The following is an 18,484-nucleotide window of genomic DNA, read 5'->3' as shown; positions in this document are numbered from 1 at the left end:
GTCGATTCCAAATGTTATGAAGAGCAGGAGCCAATTCATCTTATGAGACTCAGTGTGGACTATTAAAAGCTGCTTTATAGAATCATTTGAAAATGATAAGGTGGACTTACATATTCTCCCGATAGGCAGAATGCACAGCCGCTGCATTGCTGTAACGCCACAGTACTATTGCAGAAGATAATACATCCAACGTAGCGTCAAACTAGAACAGACAGACACATTCTTCAGAAGATGGATTGTTGTCACACAGATACGAGTTGATATGTTACTTAAACATCAAGGGGAAAAATACATGAATGACTAAATATAGATTTCACTGGAAATCCATTGTCATGGATGACTTGAATTGCAGGAAATGTTATTTGAGATGGTAGTTTACCATTTTGAGGCAGGTGTCTTAGAATCAGATTCATCATCACTGACATATGTCGTGAAATTTGTTGTTTTGTGGCAGCTGTACAGTGACATAAGACATAAAAATAAGTTACAAAAATAAATAAATAGTGCAAAAGAGGAATAACTCTTTGTAATTTTATCAGATTAACAATCATCACAAAAAATTCCAAATATAAATTTTATATAACATATCATTTTTATGGTTAAAGTGCTCCTGCTGCAAAATGAAGTTACCAGCAAAATATTATTTCCTGAAAATCAAAGTCATGATTTTTTTTTGTCTTTGTGTACCCGAGTACCTCATTGAGGAAGGGACAGTGAAATTTAAGTTTCATACAAGCATCCCAAAGCCATATTCCTACACATTCTTCTTCTTGCTAAAATCCTCTGAAAGTGACAACTTATTCAAATGCTATGTTAATATGATTTATGTTGGAATGCACATCAGAAATTTAAATTAAAAATGAGAACATCAGGAAATCACTTCTCAGATCATATCTATCTGCATCTGCAGTCCTTTGTTTCTCTCATATCTATCTAATGTTGGACATTCACTTTCATATCGCTCAGCTAACTTACTTTTCCTTTATAGGGATCAAACATTTTATGTTAGCTTCATCAATATTCATTAAACTATAACATTATGTTATTGTACCTTAACCACAAGTATAATATGCACCATATTTTTCAAACCATGAAAAAAGTAAGATCTATTCTCTTATATCTAAGTCTCTAAATATCTAAGTCACTCTTTCAAAATGCTGTTAACGTTCAATAAAAATCCTTCCTCACCTATTTAGCATTTATCACACTATGATACATCCATAATTTGCGACTTTGTGCCAACCAGACAACTACCAATCCCACCTTGCTGATTTCCCAAGGGAAATCCCATTTGCCTAAATTACTTGTAAAGGACAAATTAACAACTGACACTGTTGAAGATTACTACTACAATGGCAAGAAGAGAAAGCTACCTAAAGGTTAAAAATAAAATATTTTCTGCCACTAATGAAGTGGCAAACTCCTATCGATTTAGAATTGACACTCAACTGTTCTACTCTATGTTCTTACCTTAATGCATAATGTATGACATTTTACCACACCTAGCAATGCTGGACAGCTTTTGCCTGCAGCATTTCCTAGGTCCTGCTATGTAAACAATCCTTAAAAGGGGGACCAAGCTCTTTCCTATGTAAGACTGAACACTAATTGTCAGACTTTCCCAGGGAAGTGTGCAAAGGCAGGAATTAGAGGGTGATGTAAACAAAGGGCCCTGCTTGAACCCCCAACCCTCCTCTCCATTATAAAAACTGTCCAAGCTGAAGTTATGGGCATATGTTTATCTCATAACTTTAAGGCCTTGTGCACATGATATTCCACAGGTTAGTTGATTTAAATTCCTGCACACATCCCTGGACTTTCCAGTGCTGGGGACGAGTGGATATCTGAAATATACCCCAGTAGTACAGTGCTTACCATGTGCATTAAAATGAGAGTACTCCCCCTGACCTAGTGCATGTTGGCAGTCAACAGCAAAGGCTCTTCGAGGATCGAATCCAAGGAATTAAAATTGTCTTACACATTCTTGGGGTCTGTGTGCTTTAATAATTTGCATGAAGGTTGTATTTGCAAATGTAGAACTGGAAATAATAAATATGTATAAATAATATAATAAATCCAAAGCTATATGTCATGTACATGTACTCAACTACAGAATTATTATAGGGATAACCAAATTGGTTTCTAGTCCTGGATGATCTAAAACCAAGGTTAAGATTAATTGGGACCAAGATTAATTGTATTAAAATCAAGATTAAGCTGAAAATTTGCCTCTGAACCTAGTACTATCCTTTATGATTAAATTTGGGCCAGAATTATTAAATTTTATAAGAAATCAGAATCCAAAAAGAAAAAATGGATATATAAATCCAGCCTCAGTCATAGGATTTAAACACACAATATATCAGCCTTTCAGTAATGTACTATGCTTCCAAAATTCAATGCCATTGAAGTTATGTAACCAGAATCAAAACATAGTGCATTGTATTTTGCCAACCCTGAATAATCTGTCCAAGTCACTTGTCACTTCTGTGTTTGTGTACATAATATTACTTACAGCAAACCCAAAGGATGATGCACTGTGCCTCATGACGGAAACAGCTGCAAGAGAATGGAGTACAGATGATTAGTAGATTGCAGTCCAATTAAATGGAAAATTAATGTAAACTATTGATAGATTCTACAAAAAAAATGTTCAGGTGAAACATGCTGGATTATTTGCTTATGACTAAATGTTCTTTCTTTTCCACAAATCTGGTAAGCTGGATGATGCATTGATAATAAAATACTTATTTTAAATATACTCAGTCTCCAATGCTAAAGTGCATATACTGTATATAGCAGCTGCTTATTGTATTCCTCACTACAGTTCTACTGAAGTCAAAGGAGTTGAAGTGGAGTACAATATTTCCAGTTCTACATTTACAATATACTACTATGTAGTCCAGGCAACTAAGGACAAATTCTACTCTCCTATATTTATTCAGATGTTTTGATTGTCATTCTGGAAATTATAATAAAATTCATGTATTTGAACAACGTGATCAAAATAACAACATTGACCAAAGGCAGAAAAAAGTGGAAGCTTTGATAATCAGGTGACATGAACCAAAATATTTCAACATTTGAGTCTGATATATTTCAAATCCATCGTGAAAATGTTCTTGAATGAGGAACTTGATAGAACTTTGTAAACAATGCACGTGGATACCTACTGACCCTGACCCCAGACTGATGACACTTTTAATTTTTCATAAAATACGTAAATGCCATAAATCTAGAACCTTATTCAAATATTGTTCTTCATGCTCAGCATAAATGATCTGTTGTGTATACAGTCCCTTACTCCCTGTTGAAGTGTTACTTATACATTTCTAACTAATTATGTAACCACCACAAACTCTAAACAGAACTCCTCATCATATATCTAGGTTACGTTACATGTTACAAACCTTGTGAAATTAGATGGCTGGGATAGTGAAAAAGGCATTTGGTATCAACACACGTAAAATGTTGAGTATACTTGCCTTCATAGGTTGAAACATTGAGTATACAAGTTGGGAATGTTGCATAAGACCATAAGAAATAGGAGAAGAATTAGGCCATTCAGTTCATCGAGTCTGCTCCGCTATTCGATCACGGCTGATTTATTTTTCCCTCAACCCCATTCTCCTGCCCTCTCCCTGTAACCTTTAACACCCTCACTAATCAAGAACCAATCTACCTCCGCTTTAAACAGACCCAATGACTTGTCCTCCACAGCCGTCTGTGGCAATGAATTCCATAGACTTCTCCTGGCTCAAGAAATTCCTCCTCAACTCTGTTCTAAAAGGACGTCCTTTTATTCTGAGACTGTGTCCACTGGTCCTAGACTCTCCCACTACTGGAAACATCCTCTTCACATCTGTACAAAACATTGGTTAGACTGCACTAGGAGTATTATGTACAATTCTGGTCGTCACATTGCAAGAACGATGTGGTAGCAATAGAGAGAATGCAGGAGAGACTCGCCAGGCTGTTACCTAGAATGGAGGGCTGTAGTTATAAGGGGAGATTAGATCGGCTGGGTTCATTCTTATTGGAACGTAGGAGGCTGAGGAGTGACTTTATAGAGGTTTATAAAATTATGAGGGGCATAGATAGTCACAGTCTTTTCCCCAGGGCAGGGCAGTCTAGAACTAGAGGACAAAGGTGTAAGTTGAGAGGGGAGAAATGTAAAGGAGGGGCAAGTTTTTCCACACAGGGTAGTGGTTATCTGGAACAAGCTGCCAGAGGAGGTGATAGGAGGCAGATACAATTACAATGTTTAAAAAGCATTTGGACAGGTACTTAGATAGAAAAGGCATGGAGGGTTACAGGCCACATGCAGTCAAATGGGACTAGCGTAGATAGATACATGTCGGTATGGACTAGGTGGAAAGAAAGGGCCTGTTTCTGTGCTGAATGAGTCTATGATTCTAACATTCACAAAGCCAGCAGTTGGCATAAACTGCTTCTGGTGATATCAACCTTAAATTCATTGCAATAACCAGTACTGGCAGATAGAAGACAACTGCTTTCATCACAGGCAGTTTAAGCTCTGGATGTGAATAAACAGACACAATGAAACATGTTGCTCCTGGCTTTGCTTATTTTGAGCTATTCTTTTGAGTATAAAATAATGAAAAAAAAAGATCAAAAATATGTGGACTAATTACAGAATCAGAATCACAGAAATTTCTGACACAGACAGAAGGCAGCCATTTGGCTCATTTTGTTCTGGCCAAAAATTGAGCTAGAAAGGTTGCTCTTGTGTGGATTTCCTCCAGGTACTCGGGTTTCCTCCCACATCCCAAAGATATGCTGGTGAGTTAATCAGCCAATAAATTATCATTTAGTGCAGTTAAATGGTAAATGAATCAAGGGGGAGTCGATGGGCATGTGAGATGGAATAAGTTGCAAGGCTGCAGGTAAGTAAGAGAGGGGGAACAGAACTGATTGGATTGTTCTACTGGTGCCAGCAAGGACCCAACAAGTCAAATGGGTGCTTCTGTAATAAGTCCCATTACTAGGTTCAAGTCCATAGGTGAGTAGGTTACTGTAAGTGCTTTTCCAGTCACCTTTTAACCGTGACAATGGTTTCTGTCTTCTTTAGCCTTTCAGGATTGTTCTGTATTTTTCAAGTAAAATGAAAATTCCTCCCCTCCTCTCTAAACCTCCCACCAATTAAACCTACATCCTTTAATATATCACATCCTCTCTGCAATGTGAGAACATAACTGCACAGTATTACTTGCCATAGAAGGAGTGCAACGATGGTTCACCAGATTTATTCCAGGAACTGGAGTATGAACAGAGATTAGATCAATTTAGTTCATATTCACTAGAATTTAGAAAATTGACAGTTGATGTAATTGAAACTTCCAATGTTATGACAAGACTAAACAGAGTGGATTTGGGAAGGATGTTTCTCCTGGCTGAGGTGTCTGAAAAGAGGGATCAGAGTCTCATGTTACAGGGTAAGAAATTTAGGACTGAGACGAGGTGAAATATTTTGACTCGGAAGGTGGTGAACCTGTGGAATTCATTATCAGGGAAGGCTGCGGGCAATCAGATCACTGAATATACTTAAGGAAAAGATACATTTCTTGATACAAGCTGCATCAATGTGTACGGTGAATGAGTGGGACCATGGTATTGAGATAAATGGCCAACCATGATGTGATGTATTGAATGCTGGAGCAGAGTTAAAAGGCCAAAAAGCCTACGCCTGCTTCTATTTTTCTACGTTTCTATTCTAGTTGTACATGAATCAATTGAACACTAGTAATTAGAGCTAAACACTGTTCTAGCAAGACTTCACTGTTCTTATTATCTATGCCATGGCTGTGAAAAACAAGTATTCTATATGCCTTCTTAACTATGTTATTTACCTTTCCTACATTACCTTCAATGATCTGTGGACATGCAGCTCAAAAATCCCTGTCCTCTGCATTATTTATAGCATTTTCCCACATGATGTTTACCTTCCCCAAATGCATTATGTCATTCTTATCTTCATCGAATCCCACTTGCCACTTCTGTGCCTACGTAACCAGTTCATTGCTAACTTCTTACAACCTAGAATTGTCTTCCTCACTATTAACTACACTGCCAGTTTTGATGCCATTAGAAAACTTTTAAACATCGCCTCAATATTTAAGTCCAAGTCCTTAATATACATCAAGAAATATAAGGGACATAGTACTGAGGCGTGAAGAACTCCACCGAATACAGTCATCAAAACACCAATTGACCATTACCCTCTGTCTTCTCCCAGGGAGACAACTTTTAATCCAATTTGCCACATTCCCATGAATCCCATAAGCATTTTTTTCCTGCCACCAATCTGCCATGTGGTACCTCATCGAATGCACTACCCTCTTCAACTCTGCTCACTGCCTCTTCAAAAAAAATCAAGTTACTTGCAAGCTGCAATTAAAACAGGAGATATCAGATCAAGCAGCATCTGGGGAGAGAGAAACAGAGTTAACATTTCAGGTCAGTGGCCTTTCACCAGAACTGGAAATATGAGAAGTTAAGCATGTTTAAGTTGTAGTGAGGGGGAGGAGTGAAGAAAACAGAGGGAGTGTTTCTGATAGAGTGGACAGCAAGATTATCCCAATAACACAAGCATTATTTTTGCCCTCTAAGATAACATGATAAATGCTTATTAAGCACAACTGATCTGACTGGAGGAGCATAGATAGAAGGTGAAGAACAAAGGCAAAAGAGAAAAGAAAAACAATCTGTAACTATGAGAAGCAGAACATAGCACTTGCTTGAAGTCTGAAATAAAAGAGAATGTTGGAAGTACTCAGCAAATCAGGTAGCATTCATGGAGAATGCGAAACTGAGTTAATGTTACAGTGGGTAATGTTAGATCTATTTTGGATTTTGTTGGTTTGCAATATTTATTGATCCCTTTGTTCCCTCTATGCATTCTCTTCTTTGGAACTGGAAAACATTTCTCACTTTTCCATTGCTGATGAAAAGTCTTAAACCTCAAATGTGAACTCTATGTCTTCCTCCACAGGTGCTGCCTGACTTTCTGAGTACCTCCAGCATTTCCTGCATGTCATAGTCAAGCTGATACTGTCCATCCTTGATTAAACTGTGTTTCTCTTAATGTTGATTTATGCTATCCCTCAGGACTTTGAATTATTTGCCCATTGACTAAATAACAGAATTTGTTATATGCAGTCCTAGATGGAAAGCATTAAACATTTCCTTTTTTTTAGTGAATCAAGCTACCAATCGAGGTCAGCTGTGAATCATACATTTAACTTGAATATCCATGGAACGGCTTCTGTCAAGTAGATGGGTGGAACATACTTTGAGTACAGAATGTTCAGTTTAAAAATTTAAGGTTAGTTCAGCCTCAATGACATACACATCCGAATCTGTATCAGTTCTTGCCCCCTGTGTGCCTTGAAATCACAATAAGGATATTCCAGCATCTAATCAGGAAGAAATAGACATGCCAGATAACATAAAATAAACCTGCATATACAAAGAAAATCCACATGGTTAATTAGTCATCCAGGGTAAATTTTAACTGATATTAGAAATTGCATACTAAAAAAGTTTTAAAAATTGGTAAAATATCTTTATGAATCTATTGATGGTTGCCTGCCAAGTTCACTTTTTCCTTTAGTTATGAATATTTATTATTAACATTACAAACAAAAAAGGAACAGATAATATTTCTGAAGGCTTATAAAATCATATTACTTCTGAAATAAAGTTTAAAAAAAATTAGAATGTATAAATGTGCCTAAGTGAATGATGTATAAACATAAACTAAGGGAACAAGAGAGTGGCTGCCCTTAACGCCCAAGCATCATTTGACTAAGTGAAGCATCAAGAAAACTCCAGTAAAACTGAGACTGATGGGAATCAATGGTGAAAATTTCCCACTGCTGGAATCATATCTGACACAAAAGAAGATGATTGCCATTGCTGGAGGTCAATCATTTCAGACCTAGGACATCACAGTATCCTATGCCCAGCAACCTTGTTGCTTCATTAATTACCTTTTCAGTGAAAGGTCAGAGTCATGATTGCTCAATGTTCAATTCCATTCACAACTCCTCAGTAAATGAAGCACACACTTAGGCTTAATACATAGCAATTAACATTCACGCCACAAAAACATCACAGAAGTACCAGTCAATGGCCATCTCCAATAAGAGAAAAGTATAATCATCTCTTCAATAGCATTAGCATCATAATACCATTAACATCTGAGGAGTCATCTTTGCATGGAAACTTATTTTTACCAGCTATGCTTTGCAAACACTGTGGCTACAAAGGTATGTCAGAAGCAGAGTACCCTGGATTGAGTAATTTCCCCAAGTCCCTTTCATCATTTTCAAGAAAGTCAGGAATGGGATGTTATGTACTCCACTTGCTTGAATGATAGCAAGTAAGACAACAATTAATTTGCTTGACACCATTCAGTGCAAAGCTGCCTCCCAAATGGTGCCCAACCATCACTTAAACATTCACTTCCTCCACCACTCAGTACACCACAGCTGTAGCATGTACCATTTACAAAATTCACTGCAGGTGCCCAGCCAGTCTTTTTCAATAGGACTTCCCAAACTCACAATCACTATTGCTTAGGACAAGGCCAGCAGGTACATGAGAACATCAACACCAACAAGTTCATTTTTCATTCTCCTTATAATTTGCATTTAAGAATACAAGAAATCAAGGGGGAAAAAAAAACATCAAAAACCACAGCTGCTGGAAACCTGAAATAAACACAGGGAAAAGAGACACAAGAGATTCTGCAGATGCTGGAATCTGGAGCAACACACACAAAATGCTGGAGGAACTCAGCAAGTCAGGTGGCATCTATGGAAAGAGAAACAGTTAGTGTTTCAGATTGAAGACACTTCCTCAGAACTAAGAAAGAGAGAAAACAAGCTCATTTAAATTTACAGAGAGGATGGATAGCACAAAAACAATATCTCTGATAGAGCAAGGCCAGGGATTCCATGGGGATGAGCTAGAAATGAAGTTGCTGTCATACAAAATCTTCACATCCTGTGCAGATGTCATTTTTGTCCTAGATTCAATTCCAGATCCTTGTAGTTAAAGATGTTAACATACTAATATACGGTTCTTTTATCAGACATCAATTGCAGACATTATTGACCATGGTTTAAAAAAAAGCATTAAGCCACAGAAATTGCAATTTTAACACTTCAAATAAAAACATGCTTTAAATCTGTTATATTTCTAATTTTAATCAACAAATCGCAAAAAGTAACTTCATAGCAATCTGCAAATAAATAAAATTTCTAAAATATACAATAACTAATCTAAGAAGAAAGACATAAATAACTCAATTTAAGCAAAATATTTCACTATCTATTTTAGATTTCCAAATAGTGCCTCTTTGTTTTTTCTGACTTTCGGATATTATGCCCTTTCAGCCAATGATTTTTCCATCCACAATTAATATTAACTTCATTTAATTATTGAAGAACTCCATGAAAAGTGCATAGGAATAGTGATATGAGAGCAGTGGCCAGAGGATTTATGTCTTTGTCAATGCCAAGCCACTACTTATTGAGGAATCCAGTAACGGCGAGATACAGACTGATTAATTTAGTAATTGTTTGAGTTTCATTCACATGAGACGAGATGCATTCACAGCTGGATGAATCACACTGCATCCAGCTACCACTCTTAAATGTAGCAAGGAATATTTTTGAATGCATGGAGAAAAATTACTTTCTAAAAGTCTGTCCATTTGAATTAGCTAAAAGGAAGATTTTATCTGATTAGGGACATGAGCAAGTGAAAACTTGAAACATGACTTCACTTCAGAAAACCAGTGCAAATCTACGCAAAATATGTTTTTGGATTGTCAATTGCACGTACAGGGGAAACTCAGATCCTCATTTGCAAAGTAACAATTTGGCAAACAGTCATAAAAGAAATAAAATACTACGTTAAAATATTAATGGCTGAAGACTTGGAAATAAAGTAGAAATATTCCATTTGACAATCTCAAAAGAATTAAAATACTGACTTTGAGCTACCTTATTACAATATGCTCTCTATCAGTAAATCAACTACTGTGACATTTAAATTACCTTATGCTTTCTCTGAAGGGAACAGCCAACAAAAGATTAACACAGTCTGGTTAGTGGAAACCCAAGTAGTATATCCTGATTATATTCTGCTAGTAATGCAAAACTCTCCCATGCTCAACCTGCCTATGTTTCCCTTTACAAATTGAACTCTCATAGGATCAAACTCAATAACCTTTCATTGTAATAAAGTAGGTTACTGTTACAATAATTTTTTTCACTTCTGACTCTAGAACAGGTAATTATATTAACAAGTGTTAATTACCAAACTCGTTAAGAATTGAACTGCTGGAAGCTTGTCCAACTGTTGGAAACAACTTTAGACCTGCTATTTTGCTATTAAGTCCTTTGAGGGAGTGTGGGTCAAATAAAGAAAAAAACAAGTTCAATTAAGCAGCAGGCTGTAACAGTGCTATGACACTAGAGAAACATTCTGATTCCTTTTGGCTCTATAGAAAGGGAACTTGTTTTAACAAAAAGAGCTACCATTTCTTTAGTAGCCTCTATGTGTTGATTCATGTTGGCCTCATTTAGATCTCACCAATTTCTGCCCAACTAACTTCCTTAATGCAGTTTAATAAGTCAGATGAACTAATAGGTTATCTGTAAAGAATATTATTACATTACTATTTCCTCTTTTGAATGCTTAAATATAATATTGGGTATTGTCTGAATTAAATTCGACATTTCAGACCCAGCATTGATTTTCTTACAATCACAATAACCCAAAATTTCAGTTTGATGCAATTATGTGCCTTTGATTGCGACAAGCAAAGATAAAGTGCCAAGGATAAGGTAATTCTCTGGATGACAACAAGGCAAAATTATGAAGAATCATGGAAGCAGAACCACAGCACAAGCACATCAATAGACTGAAAAATGGTAAACAGAAAAGAGTAGATGAATTTATGCAGAAAATTTGACTTGCGAAATAATTCTTGAAGCAATTTTAAAATCAATCACAAGATGGTTCTGTTGACAAAAATACAGGAGACCATTTTTTTCTCTTTATAAATTCACAGAATGCAAACATTACTGGCAAGGCCAAAATATAATGCCCATCCCAACTGCCCTAATGATTGACTTGCTAGACCATTTCTACAAGTGTGGAAGCATTTACAGGGCAGATAAGAACACCATTTTCCCTTCCCTAAAGAACACCAGTGAAGGAGATGAATTTTACTAAAGTTTGGTAGTTTCATCACCATTACTGATACTAAATTTTTCATTAAGTTACAGATTATGTATTTAATTGGTGGGATTTAAACTCTGGATCTTTATTTGACAGGTTTACACTACTTGTCTATTAACCATCAAACCTCTGATATAATATCATATTGCCCCAAGAAGATGTAGATGACAAGCTATTGGACTACAAGTTTATGTAAACCATGCAATTAAACTGGTGGGATTGTATAGACAAAAGCCTAAAAAATTCAATCATACGTGAAAACGTGTTAACATGGTGCTTCCCGAGTAAACCACATCAGCCAGTCCACATGGATTTTCATGTGCTTCTTGTACAAAAACTCAAGCATTTAAGAGGCACTAGTCACAATTCTGTTGATTAATATCCATTAACCACAAGTTCCAGACAGCAGCCGAATCTAACCTGTGGTAGTTGACATCCCAGCAGCGCCTCTTGAGAGGCGAGAATGACAGCACAATTCTGAGTTGCATGGAGGGCACTGCGGACAAAGAACGGCAGCACATTCATGGGATCAGGCAACTCAATATGCCAACATTGACCTCAAGTTTTGATGAACGACAGAGAAAGGTTCTCTGTGCTCAGGAATCCAGGACTCCTCTTAGCCTGAGACAGAGGGTGAAGGTGGCCAAAGAAGTCAATACTACCACCAAGGCGGCAAGGGCAGCAAGAGGATGGAAACACCTGAAGGTTTCCCTCCAACTCACACTCCATCCTGATTTGGAAATGTATCAATGGTCTTTCATCATCACTGGATCGAAATCCTGGAATTCCCTACCTAACAAAATTGTGGGAGCACCTTCATTGGGACACCTCAGCAGTTCCAGAAGGTAGTTCATTACCACCTTCCAAAGGGCAACTACAACGCATAATAAATGCTGGCCTGACCAGCAATGCACAGAACTCAAAAATGATTGAATAAAAAGCATGTCCAGTGACAAAGGAAGATTAATAATTTCACATGTGATCAAGTCTGAGCATATCAAGGAAACACGTCTGCCAACAAATACACCAGCAAATGGTGTCTACAGTAGATTAGTTAATAGAACTCTCATCTCCGAGTCAGAAGGTTCTGTGTTCAAATCCCCATCAACACTCTAGCACAAAATCTAAAATGATACTCCATTGGGTACTGATAGTTTGCTGCTGTGTTAGAATCAATACCTTTGCATCATCCTTTAGAAATGATATCGATTCTGCACCCTTGGTTCAGAGGAAGATCAGAATGCAGTGTTGTTAATAAATAAATGTATGTTTTAAAGCAAATTAAATATCACATCCACAAAAATAGCAAAAAATTCTTCAACATTATCAAGAAATGCAAGAGCTGAAACTGACCATCTGGATAACAAGAGCCAAGGTTAAGGATTTTACCCTTTTTCTACCTTAATTTTCATTGACTTTTGGAATCTTGTACAATATTAATGATAATAGAGACATAAAAAGAATTTTGCCTTCATGTTGATGAAATATTAATCTCCTTGATATTTCAGCATTACTGAGAGTTGCAAGAAAGGAGGTATATAAAATATGCAAGAATCAGGTAAAAAAATCCAAATAGATTTTATTTCATCCAGCAACCAAGTATGTGAGCATTTTCACATAAAGCAATTCTGTTAAGAAAGCAGAAAAACATATTAGCCTTCATGGTTACAGCATGAAAATTATTCATCAGCAGATTTATCAAATTCTGATGGTTCAGTATTACAATACAAGTGCACAAGATGACATTTTGCTACAGCACAAACCTGAATCGATAGGGGTCATTTGCCCGTCGGACAGAATCACACACCTGACTGATAAAATACTTTGAAATCTATTTCATAAAAGATGGCCACTGTCCAACAATGAAGTTCAAAATTACCCCATGAAAGCTGAAGCATACTTTGTGTCTATTTTACACATCATATTTTTAACCACAGCTAAAGGGAAATCTTCACTAACATGCAGATATATCTGATGTTCCCAACTAGAAGGGGAACATTTTACAAACTGGATAATTGTTCTGATAAACAAAACCAAGTTCTTCAAATTAAGAATGATTCCTCATTTCAAATAAGTAAATTAGAAAACCTTAACAGACACGATAAACTAATGCCTGAGGTATTATTTCAACAAGAGTTTAGCATACTGTACATCTTTATGAATCAGCTTTCTTATGAATTCTTTTCAACCCAGTTAAATTCTGCAAATGAAGTGGAACTCCAGAAAATCCATCTAAATTTATATTCCATATTAGTTACTGCTAAATTGTTACAATTGGCAAGATATTTTCCCATGGTCTTACAATATACCATTGAGCATTCAATCATTGTTATCTATACTTATCTTTAATGAAGCTTTTAAAGATAAATATAGAGTCATCCAAGCCCAAAAACAGGCTTTTTGGCTCATCAAGTCCACGCCAACCATCAAATACCCATGACCCAAACTGGAAATGGTGACAGTTGATTACTTGTCAAACTGTCATTTCGGTTCATTACTCAATGGACTATCTCCTCCAACGTATTAAGCAGACATTAAGTCCTGAACAGTTCACAGGACTTACTAAGTTGCTTCCATAACTTCTCTCTGCATTGGCCTACACTTCCCCATTGGTAATGTCTTTTGTTTCATCCTTAAAGATGACAGTGGTCACATGTTTCACTGCTCCACACATAAGTAAACCATCTCCAGCACCATTTCATTTTTTGGTAGACATCCAAAACTCCATTACTTAGTGTCTTGGATAATGAGTCAAAAGGGTGAATGCTGAAACTCAGTCTTTGTCTTCTTGAAGTTGTGCCTTGGGGTCGCTCTCAGTACCAGGTCTCTGACACTCTCTTGTATTTGGCACATGGGATACTTTCAGAAATTTCCCATGTATATTGGATTCTAGGCCTGACTGATTCTACAGTTTAATTCTGCATTCTATGCCTGCAGCAAAGGAAAGTATTTGCTTTGGAAAGAGCTTGGCCAGAAGACCTTTATCTGAGGCAATCCCTCTGGATCACTGATGGCTTAATTCCAATTCAGTTCTGTAGGTTCTGAGGTAGCTGATGAGGCCAGTGTGACAGCTGTTGGCAAGATACAAAGCAGGAGTGAAAAATCTCTTTTTGCAGGGCTTATTGTAATATTGGAGAGTTTCACAGTCCAATTGATACATATTCATTTCATTCCATTTCTTTGCTCCCAGCTGAAGAAACCCATAAAAACAACAAGATTTATGATGAAAGACTTCATTTCTTATAATGGGATGGTAGGAACATGTTATTTCCATGGTAGAGTTGCTGGATACACAGAGAGGTGCTGGACAAGAGTGAGGACTGAAGGTGAGCCATAATCCAAGTAATATGAACACAGAGGAATGAAACAGAAGACAAAATTAAAAGTGGATTTGTTAATTATTCAAAGAAAATAACACTTCATATGTATTAAGTGAAGCTGTCTGAAGGAACAGGTTAGCACTTCCGTGCCATCTGGTACATATTAAATATTCATATTCATAATAGAGGGAAATGAACCCTCCTCACAATAATCTAATTGTATGTGTATTATCTTAATTTTGTCCTATTGAGAGTTAATTTATAGAAAGCTATCTGGAACATCAATTTAGTGGGGTTTTTTTTTTGCAGGAATATGGTTTAGCTTTGAAATGTTTAGATTCATTTTAATCCTGAGCAGTCATCCATAAGGTTATTGGAAAGTTTTTCTTTGTTTAATAACTCAGCTCTGCTTCAGTGTAATATCATATGAAAGTAAATAAATTTTAATTATCAATGTCCTGAACATCATCAGCAAGTTTACCTTTGCATCTCAACTAAACCCAATTTAGAATCAGTTTTACTTCCATAAGAAGTAGGTATATAAATAGGCCACTCAGCCTGAGTCTGTTCCACTATTCAATAGGATCACCGCTGTTCTGAAAACATAACTCGCACCAAGTCCTGTTCACACTCTACCACACTGCCTCATTATCTTAACTTCCTCCTGATTATGCAACATCAGAATTTTAAAATTCTTATCAAAGCCTCACCTTCCCCTGTAACCTCCTGCAGCTTTACAACGCTCGATATATCTGTTCTCTGCCAACTCTTGAACATGCCCACCAGTGCCAACCTCACCTACAGCTGCCAAGACTACAAGCTCTCCAATCTCCTGATTTATTCTTTTATCTTGTTGACTAGCTTCTGCTCAGTGTTCAGCTCGTCCCCAACCTCCATGACCATGCGCTGACTCAGGCACTGGAGCACTAATGTTCTGAGGTGAAAGGTCAGATGCAAAGTGCATCCCACCCTTTGGTTCACACTAGATACGACTGCCATCAACCTTATGAGAAAATGTAAATGATTTATTCAACTTTATTTTAATTTTATTTGTTACCATTTTCAAGGTGTTTATACTTAAATTTAACTTTTACAACAGATTTAAATTTATTTGAACAGCTTTTAAATGTCTCCACATATCATTGAAAACAGTTCCAAAAGCCTTTGACAGGGGGCTTGGGGTGGGGACTGGGCCTCAGGGTCAATTTCCTGGGTTCTGCTCAAAGTACAGAACTTACTCTGCCTTGGTCTGACTGAGTATCAACTCAGCAACCGCAACCGCAGCCACCCCCCACACCTGTAAGTGGAAGATGTTAATGCAGGCAGGTACTGCAAGTTCCAGGAATAGGCTAAATCCAGGACTATTCCAGCCCAATTTTTTTTTCATGTGGTTTAGTGCCAGGTTCTGTTTGGTAATACTCCTGTGAAGTGCCTTTGCTATGTTAAAGGTGTGATTCAAATAATGCATTATTGTTGTTGCTGCCGATGGAACTTCACCACTTAGAAAGCTGTCCTTAAAGATTGTTGATTAACACTGCAGTTAATTTCTCCATTGGACTTTTGATCTAATATTTAACCACTGGTATTAAATCTCATGAGAATATGAAATTAAATGGACAGGTCGAATAAAAATTGATTTTGCAGACACATGTTGAATTTCTTCATGAGCTCCAAACTTGAGAATGTAAAGTTGTTTACCTGTTTATCAGTTTCAAAATTGAGACTAGCTTGTAGCATTACTAATTCTATCAATTTCTGTATGCTTTACTTTTCTTACTTTAACCAGGTGCAAAATAAGGGAAGAGCAACCATGTTGCTAATGCTTGGTTACACTTCTGAACATACACAAAAGGCAGAGAGCTAAAGAGCATAGAAATCAGACGGGTCTGACATCGGATACTCACAGGAATGGATCCCTTGTCTTGAGAGTAAGCCACTTTGTTTAACTGCAGATCAATGCATGCAACAGCTGGAAGATAGTTCCATTTCATGCCACCAAGCAGAGCGCGATCCATCATGTACACTGCCAAACTGTGCCAGATAATGTGGCCTCAGCCATAATATTTTATGCTTCACTGTTCCTTCAAAATGCCACTGCAAGTGGAACAAGAACAAATCTTTCCTTCATGCGTCAAAGACAGCAAAAAAGACATTGAAGCTTTACTAAGTACATTTTGGCACTATGCAGCAGTAGAGATCAAGTCAACAAGATTATTTAGTCTTCAAATTGTTGATAACTTGCCATGAGCACACGGTATCATTGAAATGCAACCATAAGTTCATTCAGCCCAACCTTTGTCAAGCAGAAGTAAATTTAAAAAACAAATCACTGTGCAGTAACACTTGAGGCCAACCTGAACATCCTCCATAATGTTGGCTAAGCAGGGAGCTGCCATGAGTTTTGCATCATGTGACATATTCACATTCAGTATTTGTTCCAGGGAATAGCTCTCCTTTTATATGTCTGTGTGTTTATTTGAGTCTAATCACATTCCTAGCAGACATTTTAAAGCACTCTTTCCCAGAGCTGTCAGGGGATAGTGATCAGAAATATAAAACCTGATTGATTTCATCCTTTCTTAATGCAGGATACATTGACTGAAAACTGGCCTATCACCTACCACTTAAAATTACATCTGGCCAGATAAATCTCCTGCTTAGTTTTAACTGCTCACACCCAGTTTTCACCAAGTGGCCAAGACAGGATAAGAGGGTTAAAACCTCCTACTATTGCAGAGTGAAGACTGACGTTTCCTACCACCAAAAGGCTTTATAAACAACAAACTTTCAGAGAATGAACATGGTGACTAAAGGTTCTAGGTTTTATTACTTGACTTTAACAGACAGCAGCTGCACATAGTTACAATATTTATGACCAATTGTCCAATAAACATATCCTACAGATACCACCATTACTCTGTTGCTTTTCAAACTGTGACATTTTTGGCACATAAATTAAACCAAGAGCATCATTAGTGTTGTTCTGCTTGCAATTCTGAAACTTTCAATCGATAAAGTGGTAATTATGTGAGAATAAAATGTTTTACAGTGAAGACCAAAATCTGAAAGAAGGGGAATGTTAATTTGGTGCCATTTAAATTACTACCAAAATGCGATATTAAATCCTTATTAAACATTTAATGATATAATAAAGCACTTTCCTAACCAGAATAATGATCTTTAAGAGGACTGTTTTACCCAGCTTTCAGTTCTGTCTTTTTAGATAATTCAAGAGATCTTTTGCTTCTTTTCCAAGAATATATACCTCAATTTACAAGGTCAGTAAACTGCTGCATCTTTTCAAAGCTACTTTAGTCACTGCTAATTTCAAAACTTAATGCACAGTGCACACGACAAGTTACATTAATGCACATGCAAGTAGCATTTAACACTTACTTTGACCAGGGACAAAACCTAAATTTATATCAAAAAGACTATGAACTCTGATTAAGAGTCGCAGACCCGAAACATTGACTGTTTCTCTTTCCACAGATGCTGCTCGACCTGCTGAGTGTTTCCAGCAGTTTCTGCTTTCATTATGAACTCAAAATATTCCAACCCCAAGAGGAAACCCATTAAGTTAAAACACTAGTTCAGCCACTGGACTATTTTGTCTTGTTCTGGTCACCACACTTTACGAAAAGCTTTGCACTGACAGAAAAAGGTTTAATAAAACAATTCCATGAATGAGAAGTCATATGTGGATAGACTGGAGGAGCTGAAGTTGTTCTCCTTGGAGATTTGATAATTAGTATTTCAAATCATGAAGGCCAAGGGAAGCTCTTTCTATTAGACGGGGGGGGGGGGGGGGGGGGTCAAGAACTAGGCGACATAAAATGAAGGAGATTGGTAACAGGACCAAAAGTGATATAAGAAGAAAAAGTTTC

General features: G+C 37.0%; 1 protein-coding gene across 4 annotated transcripts in view; it reads right to left on the bottom strand.

The window, feature by feature from the left end:
• The window catches only part of tmem163a (transmembrane protein 163a), a 116,682-nt gene that overhangs the window by 43,347 nt on the left and 54,851 nt on the right, over positions 1–18,484 (bottom strand). For all 4 annotated transcript variants that reach the window (XM_052034022.1, XM_052033933.1, XM_052033756.1 and 1 more), the window contains 2 exons: positions 2,516–2,559; positions 111–202 (listed from right to left, as the gene is read on the bottom strand). In XM_052034022.1, coding sequence (XP_051889982.1) covers positions 111–202; positions 2,516–2,559 — 136 coding nt within the window. The remainder of the gene's footprint in view (positions 1–110; positions 203–2,515; positions 2,560–18,484) is intronic.

Source organism: Pristis pectinata, chromosome 1 (genome assembly GCF_009764475.1).
Source record: "Pristis pectinata isolate sPriPec2 chromosome 1, sPriPec2.1.pri, whole genome shotgun sequence".
Classification (NCBI taxonomy): Eukaryota; Metazoa; Chordata; class Chondrichthyes; order Rhinopristiformes; family Pristidae; genus Pristis; species Pristis pectinata.
Note: the sequence above shows the minus strand (reverse complement) of the source record. Positions and strands in the feature narration are given on the sequence as shown.